The sequence below is a fragment of the Nomia melanderi genome, chromosome 2, assembly GCF_051020985.1.
Source record: "Nomia melanderi isolate GNS246 chromosome 2, iyNomMela1, whole genome shotgun sequence".
NCBI classification, from domain to species: Eukaryota; Metazoa; Arthropoda; class Insecta; order Hymenoptera; family Halictidae; genus Nomia; species Nomia melanderi.
The window spans coordinates 31,806,280-31,831,982 of NC_135000.1; the positions used below are offsets into that span (position 1 = coordinate 31,806,280).

Here is a 25,703-nt window from a genome sequence, read left to right on the forward strand (position 1 = left end):
ATCAACGAAGGGTCTTCTTGTCTCACTTCATGTGCCTAGTATCTTATCTGTGGAAAGTTGACGCCGATAATGTTCGTAAACGAAAAATGTCGATGAGAGGTCTATCGTCGGACTCTGCGAATCAAAATCAGTATCGAACGAGACGGTGCGTGACACCGTACAACCGACTATCGAAATTTCTTTTCGACTTTTTCGAATTAAACTGCCAATTATGACGCGAAAACACACGCGTGCAATTGGCTACAGAATAATCTGTACGATCGCCATACCATTATTGTATTTAGTCTTTATTAATATGGTAGCAATAATTCGTCTAAAACCTTTGGAAAGTGCCAATAATCCGACAGATATGCGTAAGTCTTTTTCCTATGAGTAAATCATTTTTCTCGAATTCCACGCATCAATATCGAAGCAGTGGACATGAGATCGTTGAATAGCTGCCGAGATATAGTACATGTATTAGATACAATATACGATTTGAAATCATTGTTGCATTAGCCTTCTATACATTATACATTATACATTATACCTGATACCTGATACCCGATACCCGACACCTGATTAACGATAAATAATATACAGCACACAAGTGGCAATTGTAGCGTACAGAAATTTCTTGCATACTCCACGTATGCGTACAACTGCGAACAAGGATACAGGAGGAACCACCTAAACGAACATTGTACATTGTAGATTATCAACGAGCATTATGTAACACGCGTATAATATTCGTGCTATCTTCGCGCAGGGCTATATTATGAATGTGATCGAACGTCGGTCCCCGAAAAATCACTGATAGGCACATTATATAATTGTCGTTTCTCGCTGTTCACTCCCGAATGGATGGTCTATCGATCGCTATTAACGCAACCACATTTTCTTTCAAGGTTTTCGCAAACTCTTGCAATTCGAGTCGACTACTATGGAACCAGGGGGAACAGAGCAAACTGATAATTGCACTCCCCCGGCGATCAAAGAATTTCCATCCGACGGTCTCACCCGGCAGCAAAGACAATCCGGATTTATAACGATACACTTCGTACTAGCTATTTACATGTTTCTATTGCTGGCCATTGTCTGCGACGATTTCTTTGTCCCTTCGATGAAAAAGATTTGCGACAGTAAGTTGAACGGAGCAGCTTTTCAATCGGTTTCCTCGGAAATTCGCTACCACTCGAGTAACCAGCAAAGACGACAATTTTCAGAAATGAATCTAACGGAGGATGTCGCAGGAGCGACGATAATGGCTGCAGCCAGTTCTAGTCCAGAATTATTCGTCAACATTGTAGGCACTTTCGTCACGGAAGGGGATTTGGGCGTCGGCACGATCGTCGGTTCCGCCGTTTTTAATATACTAGCAGTGCCCGCCTGTTGCGGTATATTCGCAAACCAAGTAAGAATTTTCTCACCGCAAATACTTTCCAAACGGAAGCTGATACGAATGTCTACATCGGTAGGATACTTGCAGGTCTTGAAGTTGGATTGGTGGCCCGTAACGCGAGATTCCCTTGCATACGCAATTACAGTTTTACTATTGGTATTGACGCTGAGGGACGGCCGTATCGAATGGTACGAGGCACTGATTCTTGTTCTCCTCTACGTTCTATACATTTTAGGTGGGTACGAAGGCGACAAATTACTTGACTCGATCGATAGGTCGATCTTCGCAGTTTCGCAAACTGCTCAAACTCAACGAATCGTTTTCTTCCTTTCGAAACACTCGAAAATTCGCATCTTCCGTTTCAGCGATGTGCTTCAATGGCCCTATCAGCAACTTTCTTCGTCGCGCGACAAACGCCAGAAAGAAGTACAGAAATCTTACCGAGGAAAGTCCCCTAATCTCGAACGGTACGGTCACGCTAACTTTTGCTTCGTATATTCATACATGGGATCGTATAATTTCGTTTTTCTCTCGTTATTTAGACTATCCAGTTGTCAAAGGCACCGACATGGGCTTATTAGAATCGGGAGAAGCGGAAGAGTCAAGTAAGTGAAACAATCGAATGAACGAAATATCGGAAAATCAACCGTGGAGTCTCGTAGATCGTTTCGTTACGATACAACATTTCGGCACTGTTGCATTTCAGTCGATATCGTCAATATGACAAGTTGGCCGAACGCAACATGCGAAAGAATGTGGTGGCTGATTACGTGGCCAATTAATTTCGTACTGCTCGTCACGATTCCCGATTGCAGAAGGAACAGCTTGAAGTCTTGGTACCCGGTTACATTTATCATGTGTATAGTATGGATCGCGACAACATCGTACGTAGTCGGATGGGTGATCACCGTAATCGGTACGTGTTTCATAATATTATTCCTCTTTATCGGCCACTCTACGGCCACGTATCCCTGTAAATCGGTCCATCTCTACGAAACCAGGAACGACAAAATCGACTTATCGAAATTTCTTTGAATGTCGCGTGACAATCGATCATTATTCCAGGCGATACATTTAGGATCCCCGACTCTATAATGGGATTGACCTTTCTTGCGGCAGGAATGAGCGTGCCAGAGGCTGTGTCGAGCGTTATCGTCGCGAATCAAGGTAATTCTCGTCTTTTTAACCGCTCGTGTCTCACACACCGTTCATTACAGGATTCATGGCAGGATTCATTATAGGGCGAAGTCAATTTACGTCCAAACGCGTCTCGCAACTACGCTTCAAGTTGTTGTAATTAATCGCGATTCCCGTTAGAAGTCGAAGCAGAATAGAACTGGCGAATCAACATTTTGAAAATACTACGATATTATACACGGTATTCTATCGCGATAGGAGAGCACGTGGCGTTATCGGGATTCGATTATCAAAGTCGGTCGATCTTGGAGTCGCAACTTTTCGTTCTACGCGTTTCACTTTGCCTTTCTTTGTCCGTGTGTTTCTCGGTTATCGATAGAATATTTACACACACGCGTACGCACACAACTAATTTCTGAAAATGTTTTCATGAATTTTTAGGTCACGGAGACATGGGCATAAGCAATTCGATAGGTTCGAACGTGTTCGACGTTTTACTCTGTCTCGGATTGCCTTGGTTTCTAAAAGCCACGTTCTTTCCCAAGGTTCCCCATCAACACTATGTACAAATCAATTCGCAAGGCTTTGTTTACAGCTCGATATCATTATTCTCCACTCTTATCATCTTTTATCTGTCCCTCCTAATTGGTAAATTCAAATTGACACGGACCGTCGGAATCGCTTGTCTCGTAACGTACGCCATTTTCCTGGTATTTGCTTCTTTTCTAGAACTCAATACGTTCTTTGTAGTTAATTTGCCAATATGCGTCGACTGATACTTTCCGATTCGTACACCTCCATCTACGGTGCGTAGCTCGAGAGATGGTCAGAACCTTACGAATGTTTCTTCGCTCCGACCATTTAAATTCGTACTTGTTCCGATTGCCTTCTCTCGAGCCGTGCACCGTGTATCTCTATCGTCCGTTGTATGAAAGAAGACTCACGGGACGGCACACTGTGCGCGTTTCGACGAATCGCACACTGCACCCGAAACACACTAAATCGTTCCAGGGGTCTTCTTTCGAACAGTGCCCGATACATGTACACGTATTATATTATACACGTAGACTCTTCCGTACTTTGGGCGATACACCTCGGTTCAATCGTACAGAAAACGCTATATTTATGTGGTCCGATTTCCCTGCCTCCCTTTGTCACTTATTTCCAAATACACGAATCATTACATCGAATCGTTGACGCGCTGACAGCATAAACGTCGGCTACAGCTCCGTGCTCGCATGCAATCATATTGAAACTTTGAACTGATTTCCCTAAATTCTCCATGTAAATACATACGATGTGTGTGTTTGTGTGTATTAGACGTTTAACGAATTTCTAATAAATCATTCGCATTCGAAAGTGGTACTTTCACTGAAATGTGTGTTTTGTCGTTCTGTCGTTCTGTCGTTCTGTCGTTCTGTCGTTTTGTCGTGTCATCGTTGGATCAAATGAAAAGACAACATCGTGAATCATACCGCACTTGCTGGTAAGTAACAATTTTCTAATCCGTAAACGAAACACTGAGCAAACTGAAACGTGACCTGAAAAACGCGCGGTTCAACTGGAAACTCTTTCACCTTTTATCGATCGAACCGTAACAGAAGAATGATTACATCACAGAGTTATCGTAAGCCGATCACTATCGATGTATCGTTTCTCGTTTATTGATATCATCCAACTATTTTATTTCTCTGGCATTGAAACAGGTGAGTTAGTTGGGTACATTGTTCGTAAACGGTATCGATAACCGTCAAGGTCGTTCCTCGTGTCCAACTCGGACGCCTGTTACCATCAACATGCTTACAGCGCTCGGTGTTTTTCAACAAGTATGTGGAACACGCGTAGCTCGATTGATCGGTCATTCAAATTTCATATCGTATCATTTCAGATGTAAAGATGTCAACGCATACAACAAGGTATCTGTCTTACCATAGTTGGTCGGTAAACTCGCTACCTTTCTACTTGCATTTCAAGTCGCTACACGCGTGTGTGTCGCCATGCGTGTATGCGATTGTAGGCACGTAGCCTCTCTTCTAGAGAATGACCGAAACGATATACGTGCGAAACTACTGCGATTAACCGTTGAAACTATTGATACATTCTTTTATACGAGATACGCGAGACACGAGAACATCGAGAAGATTTACCCATGTAAGCTACCACCGAAACGATGAATCTGTGCCTATCCTCGCGGCTGTCACGACCACGCTCGCTCGTGTACAATTCAACGTAGTGCTACAAACAGTTTTCCGCGATTATCCGGGAAACTATCCAAGAGAGAGTGATACTTTTCTCACGGGAAAAACTGATTTGAAATGGGCATTTCTCGGTATTATCGTCCACACACTGCAGTACACTGGAATCCTGTTTATCCGTCCCGAACGGGACTGGGTTCAATTTGCATGGCCGAAAATCCGAATAATCCGGAAAATTCATGAAAAGAACAAATAACGTAGACACATCTCAACGTGTATCGCACTTTTTCCACTCTTCTAGAGCAATATTAACGATAAAAGTTCAACTTCAGTTGGAATGCTATTAAAAAGTATATACCGTAAAAGGGTTAGGATATCGCGAACAGAATGAAACGAGAGACAGAGAACGTAAACTTGGCATATCTTAAAGAATTAAACGTTTCTTTCGGTCTTGTCGTACGCTTAATCGTGAACATATCCATCGAATAGTAGAACTCTACGTAAATACAAGCAATTTGTATTCACGTAGAGACGCTTTCACGAAAATTCAGATAGCGATCGGGCCTCTCGTATCGACTCGTGAGCTATGATTGTTGAACGCATCGTACGAGAACCGTGTCAATGATTGGTTCAGCATCGGTACCGTTATAGATGGCGGTTCTTTCTGCAACGTAACATCTCCGAGTTGTCGGCTCTCTATGTCAATTCGAAAAATTTGTGACAGTGCAGTGTGTTGTCGACGCCCAGTTGCTTGTGAATGTTTCAGTTAAGTTTCGTATATTACATTCATCGTTGCGATACGTTTCTCGTTGGATTAAATCTTGAAAACTACCATTGGATCCATTCGTCTACGTATCCGGATAATATCGCTTCGGAAGATAAACTTCTGTATTTCATGGAATATTTAAAATGGCGATCTGAAAAAACAATAATTTCGAAGAAGACCTATGTGTAATACCATTGACTCGCGTTGAGGTTCGACGAACGCGTCTCTTGTTTCTTATCCAAAGATACTGTTTCACAAGTTTCGGGGGAACGAGGCTTTCGACTAACAATCGGTGATTACGTCCCTTTATTCGGAGAGGACACGACAGAGACGTTCCGGGACGTAATTGGACGTGACTGGATGTAATGGGACGCGACATGACCTGACAAAACTCGTGGGACTAGACAAGACCGGACGCAAATGGAACGGAACAAGACAGAAATTCAGCCACGCCGTTGACAAGTAATCTCGTGTAAGAAACTGCCCTTCCCATTCGATTACGAATTGTCTCTAATAACATACTGCTATTCCTTTTGTGTAGAGTGATCCAAGTAAAACGAAAAAAATGCAAACAATCAAGTGCGTTGTAGTTGGAGACGGTGCAGTAGGTAAAACTTGTCTGTTGATTTCGTACACTACCAACAAATTCCCATCTGAATATGTTCCAACAGTGTTTGACAATTATGCGGTTACGGTTATGATCGGCGGTGAACCATATACATTAGGATTGTTTGATACAGCTGGTAAGTATCAATTTTATTATTATTCCGTCATTAGAAATCCATTATTTCTACAATTCTGCTCTTTCATTCGAATCACCTCACCGATCATTAGCCTTACGTACATTGTTTTTAAACACCCGAGAACAATCACAAATATACTGATTGCGGTTTATTCGTTTCTCTCTTTGTATGTTTAAAGGACAGGAGGATTACGATCGTTTGCGTCCTTTGAGTTATCCTCAAACTGACGTATTTCTTGTATGTTTTTCCGTTGTATCCCCGTCGTCTTTCGAGAATGTTAAAGAGAAGGTAGGTTTCTAACGTTCACGCGCCAAGCAATTCCATTGCAACGCTATAAACCAAATTTCTCCAAAGACAAGTAAACAACTCTTAATTAGTGGGTTCCAGAGATAACTCATCATTGTCAGAAAACTCCGTTCTTATTGGTGGGTACTCAAATTGATTTGCGAGATGATGCTCCAACTATTGAGAAACTCGCAAAAAATAAACAAAAGCCCATATCAGCGGAGCAAGGTGAAAAACTTGCGAAAGAATTGAAAGCAGTAAAATACGTTGAATGCAGTGCACTTACGCAGGTAATTTTGCGTACAGTAAAGATTCGCCGCGCGATCAACGTTACATGCGCTTTAATTATTTCTGTATCATTCCATTTTCTTTGTTTCTTTCTTTTCAGAAAGGCTTGAAAAACGTCTTCGACGAAGCGATTCTGGCCGCTTTGGAACCTCCGGAACCGGTTAGAAGAAGACGATGTATCTTGTTGTAGAGCGCAACCAACGTCATTTTGAAAATTTATTAGCGCTATACAGCGAAAAACTGTGAATCGTTCATTATAAGGTGCATGCAAGAACTTTTCCGACGATCAGTTGTTCAGAAGTATGAGCGAGTATCGGTAGGGTACTGGTCCCTATTAATGTGCCATTAAACCGACTTGCTCATCCAAATGAAATAATGAATTCTTTGGCTTTTGTTTCGTCGACTATAAATTTACGCTCTTTTCAAATCTTCTTTTTCCTCTTCATTAAAGTATTCTCTTCAATTGCAAATGTTAATTTTTCATAATTTTTTCATTGAAATAAAAATGAACTTTTTCGTCCTATTTAATGTGCCGTTACAAGTGATTTGTACATATTAATGCTCCTTTAAATAGTAATGTGCCTACTTACGACTATGCGCCATAAACTGAAATTCTATTTCCACGTTTAAACTTACGTCCAGACTTCAAACATTTCCGGGAACTTGTATTTTTCTTTAACATAGGTGTTTTCTTATGCAATTCTATTAGAATTCTTTCATTACGAAAACAAAACATGTAAGAATTATTTTCGTTGTAACGGTGACGCTTTAACCATTTTAAACCCGGAAAGGTTAGGTTTCACGTTTACAAAAGAACCGGTAGTATTATTTTGCTGAATGTTTTCGACAAAGATACTCGGATAAATAGGACATAAGAGTGTACGTTTAAAATAATGTGTACTGTACTCGAACTCTTTGAAAATGCAATATTCTTCTTTATTAGGCGTATATTAATAGTTTCGCTTAATTAAGATCCAACACCTTTTTTAACAATATAAACGTATATCGGCAGAAACAGGCTCGTTAGTATAGACCAGTACTCTACGATCTGTCGATTGTTTCCGATGCATTCGATACCTGTCCGATTCAAACGAAAAATTTGCATAAACAAAAGTAAAAACAGATTTTGTTCATGCACCGGAGGTTTATGCGTATAAGTATTTACGTACATACGTATCCATCCGAGGATTCGTTCGTTGAAATGATACCGTCGAGATGATCGATCCGCTGACTTGAACCGATTTTTTTCGGTGAGCACGAATATACTTTGACCGTGATACGAAAAAATCGGTGTGTTATCATCAGAAATTGCGTATTAAAAGAACTCTACAAAATATTCGATTACTTAATGTATAAGAAATTTTTATGGATAAATTGGTAGTGTGAATTCTTTAATAAATCAGTTTTGAACACACACGAATTGAACCTACGAGTACATTTCTCACAATTTTTGCGTCAATACAAATGATCTTTGTTTACATTTGTTTACCGAAAGTAACACAAACAACACGAACCTTGTTGAATATGATTCTATTATACGTATGTAGGTTTCACCTTAACGGTGCGTAATAACGAAATTTTTCACATTTTTCGTGAATTACTTTTCTTATAGGATACACTTCACTGATTCATTATTACACTCCTAAACGTTTATCCGTCCCTCTGTTCATTTCTCATCGACTTGCCAATTCGTCGAATTATTTCAAAGTATCATAAAACTCTTATAAATATTCACAACAAAGGTATGAACACGGTTATACGATTGAAGCTTTATTTACATACAGTTTTTTACGGTGATACTTTTAAGGAGTTAAGTAAAGTATATGGTACATGTAAAACTTGTCCTTAAATTTGGGTACTTATTACTACGACATTTGGTACTTAACTTTGGATCGAAACTAATCACATTCGAATGTCGCTTGCAACGTTCTATAAACTATAATACGTAATTCTTTGTTCCTATATTTATATATATATAAAGTCACTACAGTACTGACTGCGATACACGGTCAGTACATTGTGTTTCTAAACGATGCGCTCACCCATACTATTTATTTTCCAATTGTCTACCGTTCTCTTTACGAAACAACGTGTATTTCTTTGGCCGTTAATATTTGTATAGTTCTTTGGAAAAGAAATAATACTACTGAAATAATACTATAAAGAACAATAAACACTGCGGGTTCTGTCGAGAAGGAGTGGAGCAATGGAAAGAAGAAGGGAGGAGATGGAGTGGAGAAATCGTAAAATAATAAAAGTAATTCAACTGTTTTACAATTGTAACTTATTCGGAATATTACCTTTCAAATATATTCGCTCCGTTTAGTTGACTATGCGTCTATTCAATCACTTTTTCTTATCACTCTTTTTGTCTTGTAAACGAAACATTTGCAGCGATAAATTTTAAAACAACGTATAGTTTTCCTTCCGCAAACGGAAGAGAGACAGAGAGAGAGAGAGAGAGAGAGAGAGAGGAGGAGCAATCAGTCAGTTATTATCGTGCTTTCTCTATTAGTTTAACCTAATATTGGAAGAAGACTTTTGTTAACAAACTTTACATTGCAGTCGAAATTGAATGCTTCTTTTTGCGATGCATTTTCCGTTTCTTCTCTTTCTCGTAATATTTCAAATGAATTAATCAATTCCATCTTGGAAATTGAATTGGACTTGTTCGCAACTTCCTGTCACTGGTAAATATACCTGTACGTGTATTGAAATTTATCATATTACTCGTATGTTGAACATACTTGACGTATTCCGATTTACACTCTTAGATATTAGCACGAGTACGCGTTTTACCATGACTAGACTCGATAACCGTCGGTATAGAATATGCACAACACAATAAAATTTGTTTCACGGATTCACGCAGGATTCGAATCTTTCGTCTTCTCTTACACGTGTAAGTACATATGTACTTTTAAATGTAGTTTATAATTACCGCTCCATTCGAGAGTGTTGACATTACGTATGTTTATACTTACGTACTTTTAATGGGTATATTGGTGTAGCAAATGCAACGATTCGATAAAACATCAATCTTTGGATGCAGAATGATGGTGTTTTTCTATTACTATCGCAAATGGTCACGAAAACACATTCGTATTTCTCTCCCATTCGCATTCGATCGTTTGCGATAAACACGTAATATTGGCAAAGAACATTGTCGATGTATACACTATAATTACGTACCTAACTCGAATATAACAGCGCGTTTCTCAATAGCAACGAGCAACACATTTGGCGATTTGTACTTGCACGAACAAGGATTACCAAAATCACTATACGTATAACTGTTCCCTTCATTATACGCGATACATGGTAAAACATAATTATTCGTGCGACGCGACTTCCAACGTGTCAAATCGGATTTCTACCTATACGATATAGTAATCTTTTGATTTAGGAAACAAAACGAAGAGTGTTCTGCAGCATTACCGTAGCCGTTAAAACAGGGTTTACATTGTTTCTTCATACTGCGTGTTGCTAATCACCGTCGAAATATCTTATAACAGAACAATCAGCCGTATAGGGTGCACATCGTCGCACAAAATCCGATTCAACCATTCGCGTGTAGCGATGCACGTTTAAACGTTCATCGCGTAATACACTGAATTTTGCACATGAGCCGGTAACGAGACACCATCGGTGTTCCGTGTGATGTAAGGATCAGACGCGAGTAAAATTTCTGATTGCGATACATCTTGGGGGGTTGTACTAGCTGCTCCTTCTGGTATGCCGCGCTCTGTCAATGCATAGTTGGGGTTAATTGTTTGTTGTTGTTGTTGTTGTTGCTGTTGTTGTTGTTGTTGGCGTTGGTGATGGTGACGATGGTGATGGTGATGATGATGATGTTGTTGTTGTTGTTGTTGTTGTTGTTGTTGTTGTTGTTGCTGCTGCTTTAAAGGCGAACAGGGAATTTGTGAAGAAGACGCCGGAGAGCAAGCAGAAGAGGAGGTGGAGGAGAAAGAACAGGCCGATGAACAAGAAGGCGAAGCAGAAAAATTAGAAGAAGAAGAGGATGAAGAGGAGGAAAATGAGGAAGAAGAAGAAGAGGAGGAGGAGGAGGAGGAGGAAGACAAGGATGACAAACACGTGGATGAAATGGAAATGTTAGGTTTTGAAACAATGGCATGATTGAAATCAGATTTTACAGTTCTATACGCATTTTCAGGTACCTGATTTGGAAACGCGAGCGTAGATGTCTGTTCGGCTGTGTTGCCAGTGATCGTAGCCAAAGGAGGATATGACGTAGGTACAGAGGGCGAATACGAGGTCGATGACGGTAAAGTCGCAGACTGAGAAAATGCCGTGGTGCAGGAAGTAATCGACGTAGTGGTAGAAGAGGATAAAAATGTTTGAGCCGATTGTACTTCGACCGAAGGCGTAACAACCGTACCTCCTAAATGTAGTTGGTAAAATCGATAAGAATTTTCGGTATCCGTGAGTTCATTCGCGGCAAGTGTGGTACACTTGGATGGCGCGATCACAGTATAGGACGAAGAACAGGACGTTACAGTTATACTGGACGTAGATGGTGATGTAGGATACAATGTGGACTGATGATGACGTCGTTGATGATGATGATGGTGATGGTGATGATGGTGATGATGATGAAGCTGTAACGAATGACTGGCGGTTCGGGGAACAGAAGCGAAAGCAACGCTTGATATTCGGAAGTCTTCCGATGTCTGCTGATGCTGTTGCAGACGAAGGTGCAAAGTTTGCTGCGTTGATTGTAGTGCGACGGGATCGAACGATGAAATTGAAGTGAGCCGGGAATCGAAAGAGGAAGTTCCGGAAGCCACGGAATGGATCCCTATTGAACTCGAGGGAAGTGAAGACGGTACACTGGTTTGCGTGAAATTTGGAATCGGTGCGAACGGGCGATTTCTAATATGATAATATTTAAACTGTGGTGGTTGTTGTTGCTGTTGTTGTTGCTGTTGTTGCGGTTGTTGTTGTTGTTGTTGTTGCTGCTGCTGCTGTTGTGGCGGTGGTGGTGGTGGTAATGGTAGCGATACTGGTAGTGGCAGTGGTAGTGGTAGTGGTAGTGGTAGTGGTAGCGGTAGCGGTAGTGGTTGTTGTGGTTGTTGTTGTTGAGGTGCAGGGATTGATTGCGATCGTGTTTGCTGTTGATGGTCACTTTTATTTGTTCGGGGGTACGGATACCTTTCGATGTGAGTCGCGTAGCTAGGGGATGGGTGAGCTGGTAGAATGCGTTGAATATTTTGATAAGTGGGATCGGATAAATCGTTGTACGGGACAAAATACATAGTTCGGTAACACTTTCCGTTTGGAGGGAATTCACTGTTCATTACGGGTATCGTATTACAGGGGCTATTGGCAACGGTCGTTGTAGTTGACAATGGTTCTCTTCGTCGAATGTTCGTAGGATAATTGTTCATCGTGCAATCTCTACCAGTGATAACATTATCCCCTTCTTCGGCTCCGGCTGCCACACCTCTCAACTGCCGCACGTTCACCGCGTTCAATTGTTCTAGAAGATACTGTTGACCATTCTTTTGTTCTTGATAAAAATGAAACGCGGTTTCATTCACAGGCAACTGAACGCGTTGTCGCGGAAACGTATCGTCTGTGTAAGATCCACGTTCTAGGGAAGTTTGCGCCGTAACATTTGTGTTTTCGACGATAGTTTGGTAGATGTCATCAATTTGTTTTTGCATCGTGTTTATTCTGTTGATTGTATTCGCGTCTCGCTCATCTGTAAGTATAGTACCGATAAAAGGGTGTGGGGTTCCATTGTCGATCGTTGTTTCGTTATACAGTCCGATTCGGCCGTCGATTTGTACACCGTTGTTTTCGTAATAAGTCGGTTGCGGCGAGTGGTAGGTTGACTTGGAAATGTTCAGAGCGTCATTTTCCGGAACTGTTCGATGGAAAGTGTCGACCGATGTGTGTTTCGATGCTCGTTGCTTGATACCCGTAACGGATGGTCGACGGTTAAAACCGTAATCGTTCAATTCGTCGTCGTCATCGTCATCGTCGTCGACATCGTTATCACCACCATGGTCGACCCCGCCATCGTTCTCATTGTTGTTATGATTGTTAATGATAGTGATAGCGACGTCGTTGTTTTCAATGGTACTGTTTCTTCCGCCTCTCTTGTCATTACTGCCAGTATAGCGAGAATCAATGCCGCGTTGTGCATCTTCGCGATGTTTGCTCTCGTAGATACAACGATTGCTATTTCCGAGCTCCTCGTGATACAAAAGTCCGAATTGTTGACGACTGTCGTCCCGTTCGTTTCTTCCATCGACGATTCTTTCTTGCCTGTTGTCCGGACCGTAAACATTTATACTATGCGTTTTAGACAAACTGTAATGATCATCGATCTCGTTGTAACGACGTTTTATCCTTTCCGTTCGGAATTTCTCTTGCTCGACAAACGCGAGCAATTCGTCGGTCGCGTTGTCTCCAATGTCAGGTCTGTTGGTAATTATTGGCGTGCCTTTAGTAACATCCGGAGGACCTACGTAGTTTCGCTCGTTCTCGCGGAAACCGATTGTTTCGATGTTTTCTAAATTGTACGGCGATACGGTGCTGTTATAGTTTGTCGAGGCATCGCGAGTATCGTTGGCAATCGTTCTGGAATCTTGTCGATAGTAGTCTTCCTGCGTGTCCGCGTTATTAGCAGTTACGCACGATAATGGCGCTAAACTAGCCAAGAATTGTCTACGCATATCCACGTGATTCGTCCTTATTATAGAATTTTTCGACGATTGGCACTCTTTACCGAGGTTGTTGTTCTTTCCGTTACTTCCGATTCCAAGATCCGGCATATTCGAATGTTTCTTGTGTGCAAAGAGATCCGTCAGTTTCTTGTATGCCGAGTGATTGTGAGATTGGTCCGGAATGTTTGTTGCCGAAGCACCGCTGTTGCCACCGTTGTTGCCACTGGTACCACTCCCACTCGAACAGTTCTGCTTATGATAATTCGAGGCTGTGACCGTTGTCGCAACGCTGGATGAAAACGAAGAGTTTGACGCGAAGAATGTTGTCGGCGTCGATGTTCCCGTTGTCGTCGTCATCGCATCGGTTAATTCATCGAATCTCGTAAGAATCGGTATCGTTGCGGGCAGCGATATCGTCGATGTGGACATGGGCGTCGGCATGGATGCCAGCATCGATATCGACGTGGATGTCGGCATCAGCGTCGGCGTCGGTGTGGGTGTCGGTATCGGAGTCGTCGTCGGCGTGAGCGTTTGCGTCGGTGTCGGTGCAGACGTAACCGTTGGCAACGTACAGGTTTCCACAGTTGCAGTCGCATTTCGAACGAGTGGTCTGCTCGATGGAAATACAGGAGTTTCTTCCTGTCCCGATGGCGAATCGCGTTCCAATAAGTCGGCGTCAATGTCCGCGTTGATCGCGGTATCCGTGTTTTCCATCGAATTCGAACAGATCGAGTCCTCCTCTTCTTGGTCCACGCAGGTCAGTTGACGTATCCGTTCCTCTAAGGATAAATGCTTCGACGGCGGGTTCTTTTTGCGGGAGCTAGAACGATACTTGTCGAGAAGACTTCGCCGGAGTGTGTTCCTTTCGATCGTTCTTTTAATCAAATCCGAGTCGTCGTCGAACGAATGGGAGTGGTGATTTTCAAAGGTTTTAGATCTCTTCACAGGGTCGAGTATACGCGTATTCTCACTGGAAGCGAATAATCCAAGACTATTGTCGTGCGAATCGTCGGGAGAATTTGCCGAGGATACGGACAACTTGCCAGGTGGAGCTGGAGGCGGTGACACGAACTTTGGATTAGGGAACAATTGTCTGACGGCAGAATTCGGCTTGAAACTGTTACACGCTAAAGAAGTGTTGCCGATTTTGAATACAAGAGAGAGTTCCTTTATGTCCGACGACGCTTCGGTTTCACCGAGACGATCTTCGTGGATACCGCCCTCCACGATTTCGTTTCTGATCGATCTTGTCGACGTCGTTCCGCCACGGTTATCGGCAACATTCAGACACGTTGAAGTTTCTTCGTTGCGTTCGATACGTTCAGTCGGATTCGTAATATCGTTGGCCGTCTCGTGACAGGCAGTTACCTCTTTGGAAACACTTTCCTTATTGCATGCATTTTCATCGTTCGATAGGCTCGTACATTCCCGTTGAACGATACATCCGTTTTCTTCGCTGATTTCGCGAACTATTCGCCGTTCCGTTACGGTGGTCATGGTTATCGTCTCGACGAGATAGCGATGACGTGCTTCTGCAATGGAAAACAACATTTTACTCTTTCGTATCTTAATCGCAGGTTCTGCGCTTCTACCCATTTATTGGTCTAAACATTGAATTTATAAAATACGCGCGTCCACCGACGAATATAACCATGTGAAGCAACGAAACACGTAGCGATACGTACCGGTCGTAGATGTTGCTCTATGCAAGTGTTTGTTGATTTTTTGCAGATTTTCAACATTGTTGTCGTAGTCGGTGTCGTTGCCGTTGCCGTTGTCGTTGCCGTCTCCATTGCCGTTGTCGTTGCCATTTCCGTTTCCATTGCCGTTGCCGTTGCCGTTGCCGTTGCCGTTGCCGTTGCCGTTACCGTCGTCGCTGACGTCGTCGTTGGCAACCTTCTGTCGATCGTACAAGTATCCTTCCTTGATCGTTGCGCCTGTAAAAGTGATGGTGTGTCATTTCAACGACATCGATAGATCTTACGAGTTGAGAACACTCGCGGCAGACGTTGCTATGGAACGTAACGAGTCTTCTTCACGTGTAGGCGACTGTGATCACCTTTCCCAGGAATGCATACTCGGAGCGTCCTTGTCGCGTATGTAGGCACCGTGAAAACACCGGAGTCACGCTACGCTACGCTGTACTTCCGGTGAGTATACGGAGTGCAATATACCTCGGCGCTACTATTTCAACGTTCGTGAACACTGGCAAGCATGCGATCGATATTCACGCGTTAATTGGACGCAGCCGGCATTTCCTCCGCAATACGCTCCAAGAAGAGTAATTTTTTCATTGAAATCAACAAACCTTTAGAATTGCGCCGGTAGAGTTTCAATTAGTAGAGATTCTTAAGCAGACGACACTCGTAAACATACTAACCGTATGATTTTGGTACCTGTAAGAGCACCGCACAAGACAATGCGAATCGCGCAGCCCACTCACCTGTAGCTCGTCGATATCGAAAATGATCCATCGCCGATTGCGAGCAATGAGTGGACGCATCGGAAAGTTCACCATCGGAACAAACATCTTTGTAACCTTCCGGTGGACTTAACGTCTCCTGCTGTTGATGATCTTGTTGTGGAAGCGGTGTCGAATACATCGTTCTGTCCAAAATCGGTTGTGACCGCGGTGGCGGCGGCGGCGGAGGCGGCGGCGATGGTTCCGCGGTTGTTGACACGGACGCTGGTAAAGGCGACGGCGACGACAGCAACGACGGCAACGACGGCAACGATGACGTTGCGATCGACACTGACGGGACGACGCAAGAGTTTAACTCGCTTAAATGTCCACTACTCCCTCTCGGTGCCTCGGCTTTTTCTCGTTTCTTCTTATCTCGTACATCCACCTTGATCGTCATCCTTTTATCAATCTCCTGCGCCAGCTCCATTTCCAGCTTTTTTGTTTCCGTTTTCCGTTCCTTCTTCCTTTCCACGGCCTCCGTTCCGTTCTCCGCGGCACCCTTTGCATTTTCCACTTGGCCACACTCTCTGTCCACTTTGTATTTTTCTCCCTCGCCTGCTCCCCTCCCCTCCCCCTCGCTACGCAACGCCTCGTGCTCATCTTCGTCTTCGTCGTCTTCTTCGTCCTCCTCCTCCACCTCCTCCTCCTCCTCCTCTTCTTCTCCTCTCGCTTCTTCGTCTTCCTCTTCTTCTTCGTCTTCTTCTTCTTCTTCCACTTCCTCTTCTTCCTCTTCTTCTCCGTCTTCTTCCTCTTCGACATTCCCGGCATGTAATTCTGTACAACCGAAACGTTCACCGTTCTCGCAACCCCTTTCTCTGGCCAGTGTTATCTGCTGGTCCCTTTCCAGGTCGCGGTATCGCGAATGGTTCTCATCCGAAATACCGAAATGAAGGTTCAATTCGGCTCTGCATTCTTTGCAGTTGCCCAACCGCAAGAATTCATCTTCCTGACAACAACAATCGCAGTCTTCCTCGTAATCGGCGCAACATTCTTCTTCTATCAGTATTATATAATCTGCCGCAAAGAATTCGTTTAATTTTTCATTGATCACAACTCGATTCTTTTGCGATCTCGCCTTGGACTGGCCAGGCTTTTTTAACAGGGACTTGAGAATCTTCGTAGGCTGTTCCGCCGGAAGTTTGCTTCCGTGCTCCTTCATTATATCGGGGTTTCTTTTCCCTTTCCTTCTTCTCTGTATGTATCTGTCTGTATCTACGACGCACAATTCTGTCGTTTCCCCTCTACTCGTTTCTCGAGTGTCGCGTTATTCGTTCGTTCCTAGCGTTCCTTTTGCGATTCGTCTTCTTGCTCGTCCGCTCCGTGCATAGAAAGGAAGATTCGTTTGAAACGAGAACCGAAGGATGCTCGTGCGATACTCGCGCGTTTCCAGTTACATTCGATCGATCGTTTACGATGGACAGGACAATCGGGTTAAGTGATCGTATCATTGATTCCACGCATTATATTTTTCAACCACGAATCTGCCGCCCGTATTAATCCTAACTGAGACTACTGTCCGCCGTGGCACGTGTCTTTCAAATGGATTTCAGTTTGTTCGAATGAAAAGAAACAAAAGAACAAACAAGACTATACCCGGTACCATAATCACCACGAATGTACGCGCGATTGCAGTATCTGTTGCATTCGAGGCATTCGGGTCGATCGAATTCGTTCCACTGTATCGTGAAGTTATCAGCGAATTCAAGATTACGATGCACTCGGAGAATTCATCATACGGAAATCTGTGCGAGTCTTTGCATAATGGTGTCGGCCAGCAGGTTTAACGGCGGAACGTTGATTATCTTCCAAGCGGACCACAGAATAAAATCGATACTCGAGCTTTCGACGAAAAAGCCAATTAACACTGAAATCGGTTCTCTCCATGTAAATATGGGACAACGGATACTTTTTCGTCGCACCCCGAATATCCGTAACGAACGATCATTAAATATATCATCCGACCTGACACCGTTATCAACACCTGCACCGATACACTTCACTGTCGTCGTCATCGACCATACCAATGTTGTAGCTGTTGTTTTTGTTGTTGTTGCCTTGGTCGTTGCCGTAGCCGTTGTTGTTGCCGTTGCTGTCGTTGCTGTCGTTGCTGCCGTTGCTATCGTTGCTATCGTTGCTACCGTTGTCCTAGTCGTAGTCGTTGTCGTCGTCGTCGTCGTCGTCGTGGTCGTGGTCGTGGTCGTGGTCGTCGTCGTCGTCGTCGTCGTCGTCGTCGTCGTCGTCGTCGTTGTTGTTGTCCCTGTCGCCACCGTTGTTACCGTCGTTTCGGTCACTCTTCGCAAGGGAGAGAGAAAGGGACTGAGAGAAAGAGAGAAAGAGAAAGTGAAAGATGCGTCCTTGTTGTCACGATCATTGATATCTTTCTTCCAAGATACAGAGTACAAGTTGGACACTTTTAGTGCGCAAGCGAATGCTCATTTTCAGCGATGTACGGAGTACGGTTTATCGATCTCGGACGGTGAACGTGGGCGCACTTCTAAACGATACAACGGTTTGTCACGGTTCTGTTACCGCTGTGACTCGAACTTTCACCGTTAATATACTAATACGATTGATTATTTTTATGTACGAACCAATTTATTCATTCTCGATTCATTCGTTTGGCAACACTTCACTTCCGCAGCTTGTAAAAGGTAAGTGTACCGCGGTACACTAAGCACTTTCGTTTCTTATTCAAATTCCATGGTAATGTTACGCTAGGCATCGAAACTGTAGAATACCAGTGCAGTATAGAAGTACGGTTCTCGGTTAACACTTCACTGAGAAAATGATCGAGGATTATACGTGTCGCGCTAACCGTGACTACCATCACTGTGCAGTACTGTCGGCTCAGACTTGTCTCTGCACCGGCGCAGCTTTCAATTCGAAGGAAACCAGTGGAACGAACTATACCCGTTACCGTACCGTTCCATCGACCTCAAGAGGACTCCACCGAACCAGCAGTTCTAGTGGCTTATCGGTCGAGTTCATAAAACGCGCGTAAAAGGAACAAGATCGATGGGAATTACATTCGAGGCAATACGATTGAAAGTAGGAGTACGCTGAACAATAATAAGATCGATCGAAAAAATCAAAAATCTACTCTGTATTTTCTGGCTCCTTGAAATATCAGGTAACCAACTGGGAAATATATCTATCGCTTTGACCAAAACTGAGGATATTTCTTATCCGGAAAATTATTTGAATTATCGGTAAAAAGTTGATACAACAGGTTCGTAGAAAGAATCGAATGCTGTCCGATTGAATCCACTTGTCGGAGGAAGAAAATATACGTACAAGAGAACACACGGTATTATGTGAATCCTTTATAGGATAAAACAATGAATATTCAGAGGTAATCGAATCGAAGCAGCTGTCCATAAATGGTAATACAAACACTTCAAATTTTACAGATTGGCTTACACTGTACAAAATAAAATGCTAATGCAGCAAAAGATTCAAAGAATGTGTTTTTCTAGAGATCTGTGACAACCATGAACATTTAGAGAATCAATCGCACGTGAAAGAAACTAAGAACATTTAAAAATAGACGGACGTGTTAAAGAATATCCTACACGTACTTGTGGAAATATGAAAAATATAAGGAAGAAATAGCGAGTAAGTTATGTTCTCTTTGGGTCCTAGAGAAGATATACAATAACACATTGTCAACAGTTTGAGAACATATCAGGTGATATTTATTTCAAAATTAGACAAATACCTAGAGAAACTGATCAACAACAGACATGTACACGTTACACCGGCGGTGTGAAAACATCGCGACTATACCAGGAAATTTGAAACAGGTTCTTCTAAGGGAACAAGCTGTGCGGGGAACATTGGAAAATTCGAAAACGTAAGAATTTTAAACTTTCAGGATGAGATGGTCATGCAACAGTGGATGAAAAGTAAATGGTGATTAAAAGTTTATCATTGAAATATACGGTGTCGGTAAATGATCTCCCTTGGTTAACATAGTCCTCCTAGTATGCAACTTGTATGTCAGGGCTGTCAAACCGGGAGATTACAAGTGTTCTAGGGTTTTTCCTTTCTTGTTGTCCTTATGGAAAATTAGCGATCTTTGGATCTGATCTTGACTTTCATATCGAACAATATACGAATCTGCTCGTGTATTTTGTATAGCAGATGTGTCCAATTTATTCTCCTCAGGCCAATAACTCGTAAACAGCGACCACTCGCTACCCTGCTACAGAGGCTGTGTGCGTACCAGCAGTTCCATGTTACACGCGGCACTCTAGTGACAATCCGCCCGCAAAAAGTTACCCACTCGGTAACTACTTTGACCTGTTTGTATGGAACATTACATAGAACTGCTTCTATAATACTCTCGGGTGGTTCCTTGAACAGAGGTAGTGAGGAACGCCGACACTCGAGACACGCAACAGTTTTATTTTATTGCGCACCTAGTTCCTTCTGCTAGGCTTGTTCCAACAATGTATTCGACTTACTAGCGCGAGGAGAGCAAGTATTCAAGCGATTTATACGCATCAGTATGAACAGGCTGCACGTATTTATCCATAAAATTGTTATATTATCGAGAAGTGTACGGGTCTCGCGATAGAAGGCGCTAGGAAAGCGGTCCTATAGCTGTCCTATACCGAGCCATTTGCTGGAAGGCTGGTACCAATTAACTTCGCTGTTGATTATATCGAAACTCGACAAGGTGCCGACGATCGTATAGGTTTCTGCCTGTCGATTCGTTACCAGCAGCAGACGAATTATCAAACGTGAAAATTGCTCAATCCCCGATTTTGTACAGTTTACTTCTGAAAGGAAACATGCTTATGGAAACATGCCTATGGAACAACTGCCCACGCCAACATCCACTAGTGCAGCACTTTTGTTTTCTTTCATTTTAATATTTATATATGTCAACTGTGTTCATCGTTAGTATTCGTGTATTGTTCTTTAAAATCGCGATTTCCGTTTACTATTCTGATAAATGTTCATAAGAAATTTCGTGCATATACCAATATGTAATATTGAGAGAAGAGAATAAAAAGGAACACGTTTTTCATTTATTTGTATTTATTTGCACCGACCCGTAGCCTAATCATTATATCTGTAAAGAGCAGTTGGCAGATGATTAATGTAACATAAAATACCTTGAGCCGTCGAACGTCGAAATCGTCCCCCGGGAAATCTATAAAAAAGCTAACGCAAAGCAAGGGAACATTAAATATACATGTAAAGACGGTTGCAGTTCGGCAGGGGCAACAGATGTAGTTGCGATCGATACTGACGCCATCTAGCGGCCAGTCATTTTCGATGCTTTTCCCTATACTGTAATGTGTAAGACAAGGACAGTCATACCGTGCGACAAGGATAAACAATTACTATCACGGGACACCTCCATGAAAAAGCATCTCATCGATTCCTGGTACGTACGCGCGAAGCATCAGGGCTAAGGAGGTATTCGAAAGTGCGCCATCTAGCGGCAACACCTACAAATCAAACGCGAAATGTCAATGGAGAAGAAATCTACGTAATCAGCAGCTGATTAATTATCAACAAAACATTACGAATAAATTGTTAATCTTTGCAATTTAATATTGTAGAATGAACCTTCCCCTACCTTACTGTTTCGTAGCGGAAGAGATTTTGTTGCGCGTTAATTATTTAAAAATTATTACTCTTGACGATGTCAGAAGGTAATGTAGAATTCCTAGATACAAGAAAGGTTAACAATCAATATCATCACTTAATAGCGACAAATTATGAACAACTATGTTCGTGGAAATTAGGCTATACTTTAGAGAATATTCAGTAAAGTTTTGAACAACATTCGAGTAATAATTAATAAGTTATTATCGATTACCTGGTGGATTCGCTGCGTCGGAAGGAACACCCTATACCCGTAATGTGCAAGAGAAGAACAGAAATACTCTGCAACAAGGACAGAAATTTACTCTCCGGTGATACCTCCTTGAAAAAGCATCTCATCGGTTCCTGGTACGTACGCGCGAAGCATGAGGGCAAAGGAGGTATCCGAAAGTGCGCCATCTAGCGGCAACAGTTAGGAACTAAAGGCATCATGTCGATAGAGAAGATATATATGAAATCAGCGGCGAATACATTATCAATTAAGCTATTACGAATAAATTGTTAACCTTTGCAATGTGAGATTGTAGAATGGACCTTCCCCTACTTTCTTATGCACCACTGAAGGAACTTTGCACCGCGTTAATTATTTATTAATTATTTACCGACAAGACGTAAGAAGATAAAGTATAATTTTTTACAGAGGCCCAGCAAAGGATGAAGATCTTCACATAATACGCTTCAATTGTCAACATTTATGATTGTAGTATTTAGAGTAAACTGCCCAGAACATGCAGTAAGATTGTGACTAACATTCGAATAGTAATTAATAACTAATTAGCGATTATCCAGTGAGTTTACTGCGTCGGTAAGAATGACGTTTGGTGGCGTCATCTAGCGGCCGAGAATTTCCTAAGCTTATTCCTATACCTGTAATGTGTAAGACAAGGACAGAGATTCACTCTCACGTGATACCTCCTTGAAAAAGCATCTCATCGGTTCCTGGTACGTACGCGCGGAGCATCAGGACAAAGGAGGTATCCGAGGGTGCGCCATCTAACGGCAACAGTTGAGAACTAAAGGAGTTATATCGATAGAGAAGAAAACTACGTAATCAGTCGGTAAGTCATTATCAACAAAACTACTACGAATAAATTGTTTACCTTTGTAATTTGAGATTCTGGAATGGACATTCCCCTAGTTTCTAATGCAAACACTGATGTAATTTTGTATTCCATTAATTATTTCTTAATTATATCCCGCGAAGACGTCAGAAGGTAAAGTAGAATGATTTACAGGGACCCAGCAAAGAATGAAGTTGTTGACATAATACGCTTAAATTGTTAACATTTATGATTGTAGCATTTAGAGTAAACTGTCCAGAATAATGAGTAAGATTGTGAAGAACATGCGAATAGTAATGAATAACCAATTATCCTGTGAGTTTGGTGCGTCGGTAAGAATGTTGATTGGTGTTGGCATCTATCGACCGATACTTGGAAGTAATTGTGCATAAGTTTGGGCGTTCTCCCGATAGATGGCGCCACACATTGTGACGGAATTGAGTGCACCTTTCCGAAAATGGCTAATAACTTGTGAATTCCTGCTGGAATCTTGTTGAAACTGCTACAGAATATTCCCTCGGGTGTACCCTAATTTCTGCGATGATGAATATTTATTGTATAGTTGTACGATTTGAAAGAATAAAAGGAATTTTACTTTGACTTTTGCTTTTAATTTTACTTTTACCAAGTCACGTATTTTCATGTTTGCTCAATTCCAGGAATGTAATAATCGTTTGTCCTGTGCGACCTTTATTAGGGATGCTTGGATACCGTGGGTGTTTGGGATAATGCTTGGTAATCGGATTAGAAGACGGCCCGATAAAGTTTGGTGGAATAACCGCAGGTAAGAAAGGCTCTATGGGGTAGCGACTATGAGTGTAAACTTGCTCGTATGAGCGATAAAATGTTTTGGTACTTTTAGTAGCATTTGACCGTGAATGACTGTTGGCGAAGGAGCTGACTCTTTTCTCGTAATTTTGACATTGAGTCGCGTTTGTGGTTTTTGGTGTATTCATTCGGTCTGGTGGAAGAGTGGTTGAGTTTTATCGAATTGTGCATGTTGTGGAACTGGAAGTGCGATGGAATCGTTTATATTATGTGAGAGTGGTCGGTGGCTCGAGGCTTGGGTGAAGCAATGTTTGTAAGATGCGAGATGTGTAAAGTGGGGACAGCGAATGTGTCATAAAAGAAGAGTTGAAAAGAGGGGAAAAAGGGGGAAAAAGGGGGAAAAAACAAGAATGGCAGGGTAAAAAAATGGGGGAAAAAAGTGGAAAAAATGAAAAGAAATGCTTAAAAATGGCAAAAAATGTAAGAAATGTAAAAAATGAAAAAAAAAATGGGAAAAATGAAAGAAGTGTAAAAAAATGTGCAAAAAGGGTTAAAAAGATGTAAAAGAAATGGGAGAAAATTTGAAAAAAATTGTAAAAAATGGGGAAGGAAATGTAAAAAAAATGTAAAAAATATGAAAAAGTGGTGAAAAAATGTAAAAAAAGTGGGCAAAAACTGGAAAGAAAAAAAATGTAAAAAAAAAAAAATGTAAAAAAGGAGAAAAAGGTAAAAAAAAAAAAAATGCCAAAAAAAGGTAAAAAAAATGCAGAAAAATGTAAAAAAAAATGAGGAAAAAATAAGAACAAAAATCGAAAAAAAGGGAAGAAATGGAAGAAAATGGGAAAAAATGAGAAAAAAAATGTGTGTGGGGGTAAAGGGAGAGAAAAAAAAGGGCGGCTTAAATACGTAGTTTGTTGCGGAGTTTTCATAAGTAAATGAATCCAGATGTGTTTGACAGTGGGACCCTTGTAAGTGATTGAATTTGTTTAAGGATACAGAAGCTTGTATGGATGTATAGATGGATTTATTGCTTGAATCGAGTATAATTTAGTTTTTTTGTTTTTTGTGTTTAAACGTGCGAAAGGAAATTGCGGTGACGACGGAGAAGGGAAGTAGCTTTACCCTCGAAGTTTTTCAGATGTTTCGGAGACGACAATAAATATTGCGGGAAGGGTCGGAGGCTATAACTTTTGGCAAGTACGTAGGTATAAAAATAATGCGTGGTGAATATATTTGTCGCGAATGTTGAATTAGTGTATATGGATATCAATCATTGTAAATTTTTTTTTTTTGCTTTTTATTCTCTATACGTGCGAAAGGAGATTGTGGTGATGTTGGAGAAGTGAATTAGCTCCACTGTCTAAGTTTGTAAGATGGTTCAGATACAAAATGTATGGAAAATGCTTGATGAAACCTTTACCTGTTTCGTTTGAAATCTGTTTCCGTAAAAAAAAAAAGTAACGTGGAAGTATATTTGTTGTGAGTATTCAATCATCATCATCATCATCATCATATTTGTCATAAACTTTTTTTTTTGGTTTTTTTTTTACGGTGGATGGTGAGATATCCGAAGAGAGTTGCGTTGACTTTAGAAGAGAGATAGGCCTGTACACTGAATTATATTGTTTCCATGAATTTTTTTTTTTTTTTTTTTAAACGTGCGAAAGGAAATTGTGGTAACGACGGGGAAGGGAAGTAGCTTTACCCTCGAAGTTTGTAAGAAGTTTCGGAGGCAACAATAGCGGAAAGGCGCTCGGAGGTCATAACTTGTGCCGACGAACTATTTAAGTAAGAAAATAACATGTGAAGATGTTTATCGCGAATATTCAATCAGTGTATATTAATATCGATCATCTGCATCACTAATTTTTTTTTTTTTTTTGATATGTACGAAAGGGAACCGTGGTGACGAAGGGAATTAGGTTCACTGTGGAAGTTTCTAAGAATTTTCGGAGATAAATATAGCGGAAAGGCGCTCGGAGGCCATACTTTGTGCCAACGAAGAATTTCCTGAAAAAAAAATAACTTGTAGACATGTTTGTCGGTAATATTCAATCATTGTATATGAATCATCATCCTCATCATCATTATGGTTGTCGTAAGAAATTTTTTTTTTTTTTTTTTTTTTTTTTTAAGTACCAGCGGCGTGTCTCTTTTATTTTTGGCCATATCTCCAATTCTGTTGGGTTTATGTGGGTAATATTTGGAGACATTGTAGCCTGTTATTGGACGCACATTTTGAATATTTATGGAAGACTCTATCTTTACCGGTTCATGAGATATCCTTGATTGAATGGA

General features: G+C 41.7%; 3 protein-coding genes and 1 long non-coding RNA gene across 22 annotated transcripts; 3 read left to right on the top strand and 1 right to left on the bottom strand.

Annotated features, from left to right (window-relative positions):
• The first annotated feature begins 140 nt into the window (after window positions 1-140).
• LOC116429859 (sodium/potassium/calcium exchanger 4) lies at window positions 141-3,968 on the top strand. The gene is made up of 9 exons (XM_031983256.2): window positions 141-353; window positions 888-1,121; window positions 1,206-1,393; window positions 1,469-1,616; window positions 1,747-1,848; window positions 1,924-1,986; window positions 2,088-2,297; window positions 2,447-2,548; window positions 2,960-3,968. Exons 1-9 carry the CDS (start codon window positions 212-214, stop codon window positions 3,292-3,294), a joined length of 1,524 nt encoding a protein of 507 aa, XP_031839116.1. The 5' UTR covers window positions 141-211; the 3' UTR covers window positions 3,295-3,968.
• Window positions 3,969-4,506: 538 nt separating this feature from the next.
• LOC116429861 (cdc42 homolog) lies at window positions 4,507-7,323 on the top strand. 16 transcript variants are annotated; one of them, XM_031983270.2, is made up of 6 exons: window positions 4,507-4,669; window positions 6,021-6,087; window positions 6,151-6,222; window positions 6,401-6,510; window positions 6,600-6,797; window positions 6,896-7,323. In XM_031983270.2, exons 2-6 carry the CDS (start codon window positions 6,045-6,047, stop codon window positions 6,983-6,985), a joined length of 513 nt encoding a protein of 170 aa, XP_031839130.1. In that variant the 5' UTR covers window positions 4,507-4,669; window positions 6,021-6,044; the 3' UTR covers window positions 6,986-7,323. The 16 variants fall into 16 exon arrangements, with proteins under 16 accessions (XP_031839130.1, XP_031839126.1, XP_031839138.1 ...); XM_031983278.2 differs by having other exon boundaries at window positions 4,512-4,669; window positions 6,021-6,083; XM_031983268.2 differs by lacking the exon at window positions 4,507-4,669 and adding an exon at window positions 4,700-5,941.
• An 857-nt stretch (window positions 7,324-8,180) lies between these two features.
• LOC116429849 (uncharacterized) lies at window positions 8,181-18,819 on the bottom strand. The gene is made up of 3 exons (XM_076364655.1): window positions 15,934-18,819; window positions 15,176-15,427; window positions 8,181-15,022 (listed from the first exon to the last, which is right to left on the bottom strand). The coding sequence occupies exons 1-3, from the start codon at window positions 17,111-17,113 to the stop codon at window positions 10,383-10,385; spliced, it is 6,072 nt and encodes a 2,023-aa protein (XP_076220770.1). The 5' UTR covers window positions 17,114-18,819; the 3' UTR covers window positions 8,181-10,382.
• Window positions 18,459-20,885, top strand: LOC116429850 (uncharacterized). 4 transcript variants are annotated; one of them, XR_012998023.1, is made up of 4 exons: window positions 18,459-18,605; window positions 18,673-19,337; window positions 19,431-19,569; window positions 19,665-20,885. It is a non-coding gene; the product is annotated as an uncharacterized LOC116429850 (long non-coding RNA). The 4 variants fall into 4 exon arrangements; XR_012998022.1 differs by having other exon boundaries at window positions 18,673-19,084; window positions 19,172-19,337; window positions 19,431-20,885; XR_004235569.2 differs by having other exon boundaries at window positions 18,673-19,084; window positions 19,184-19,337; window positions 19,431-20,885.
• Window positions 20,886-25,703: the final 4,818 nt, after the last annotated feature.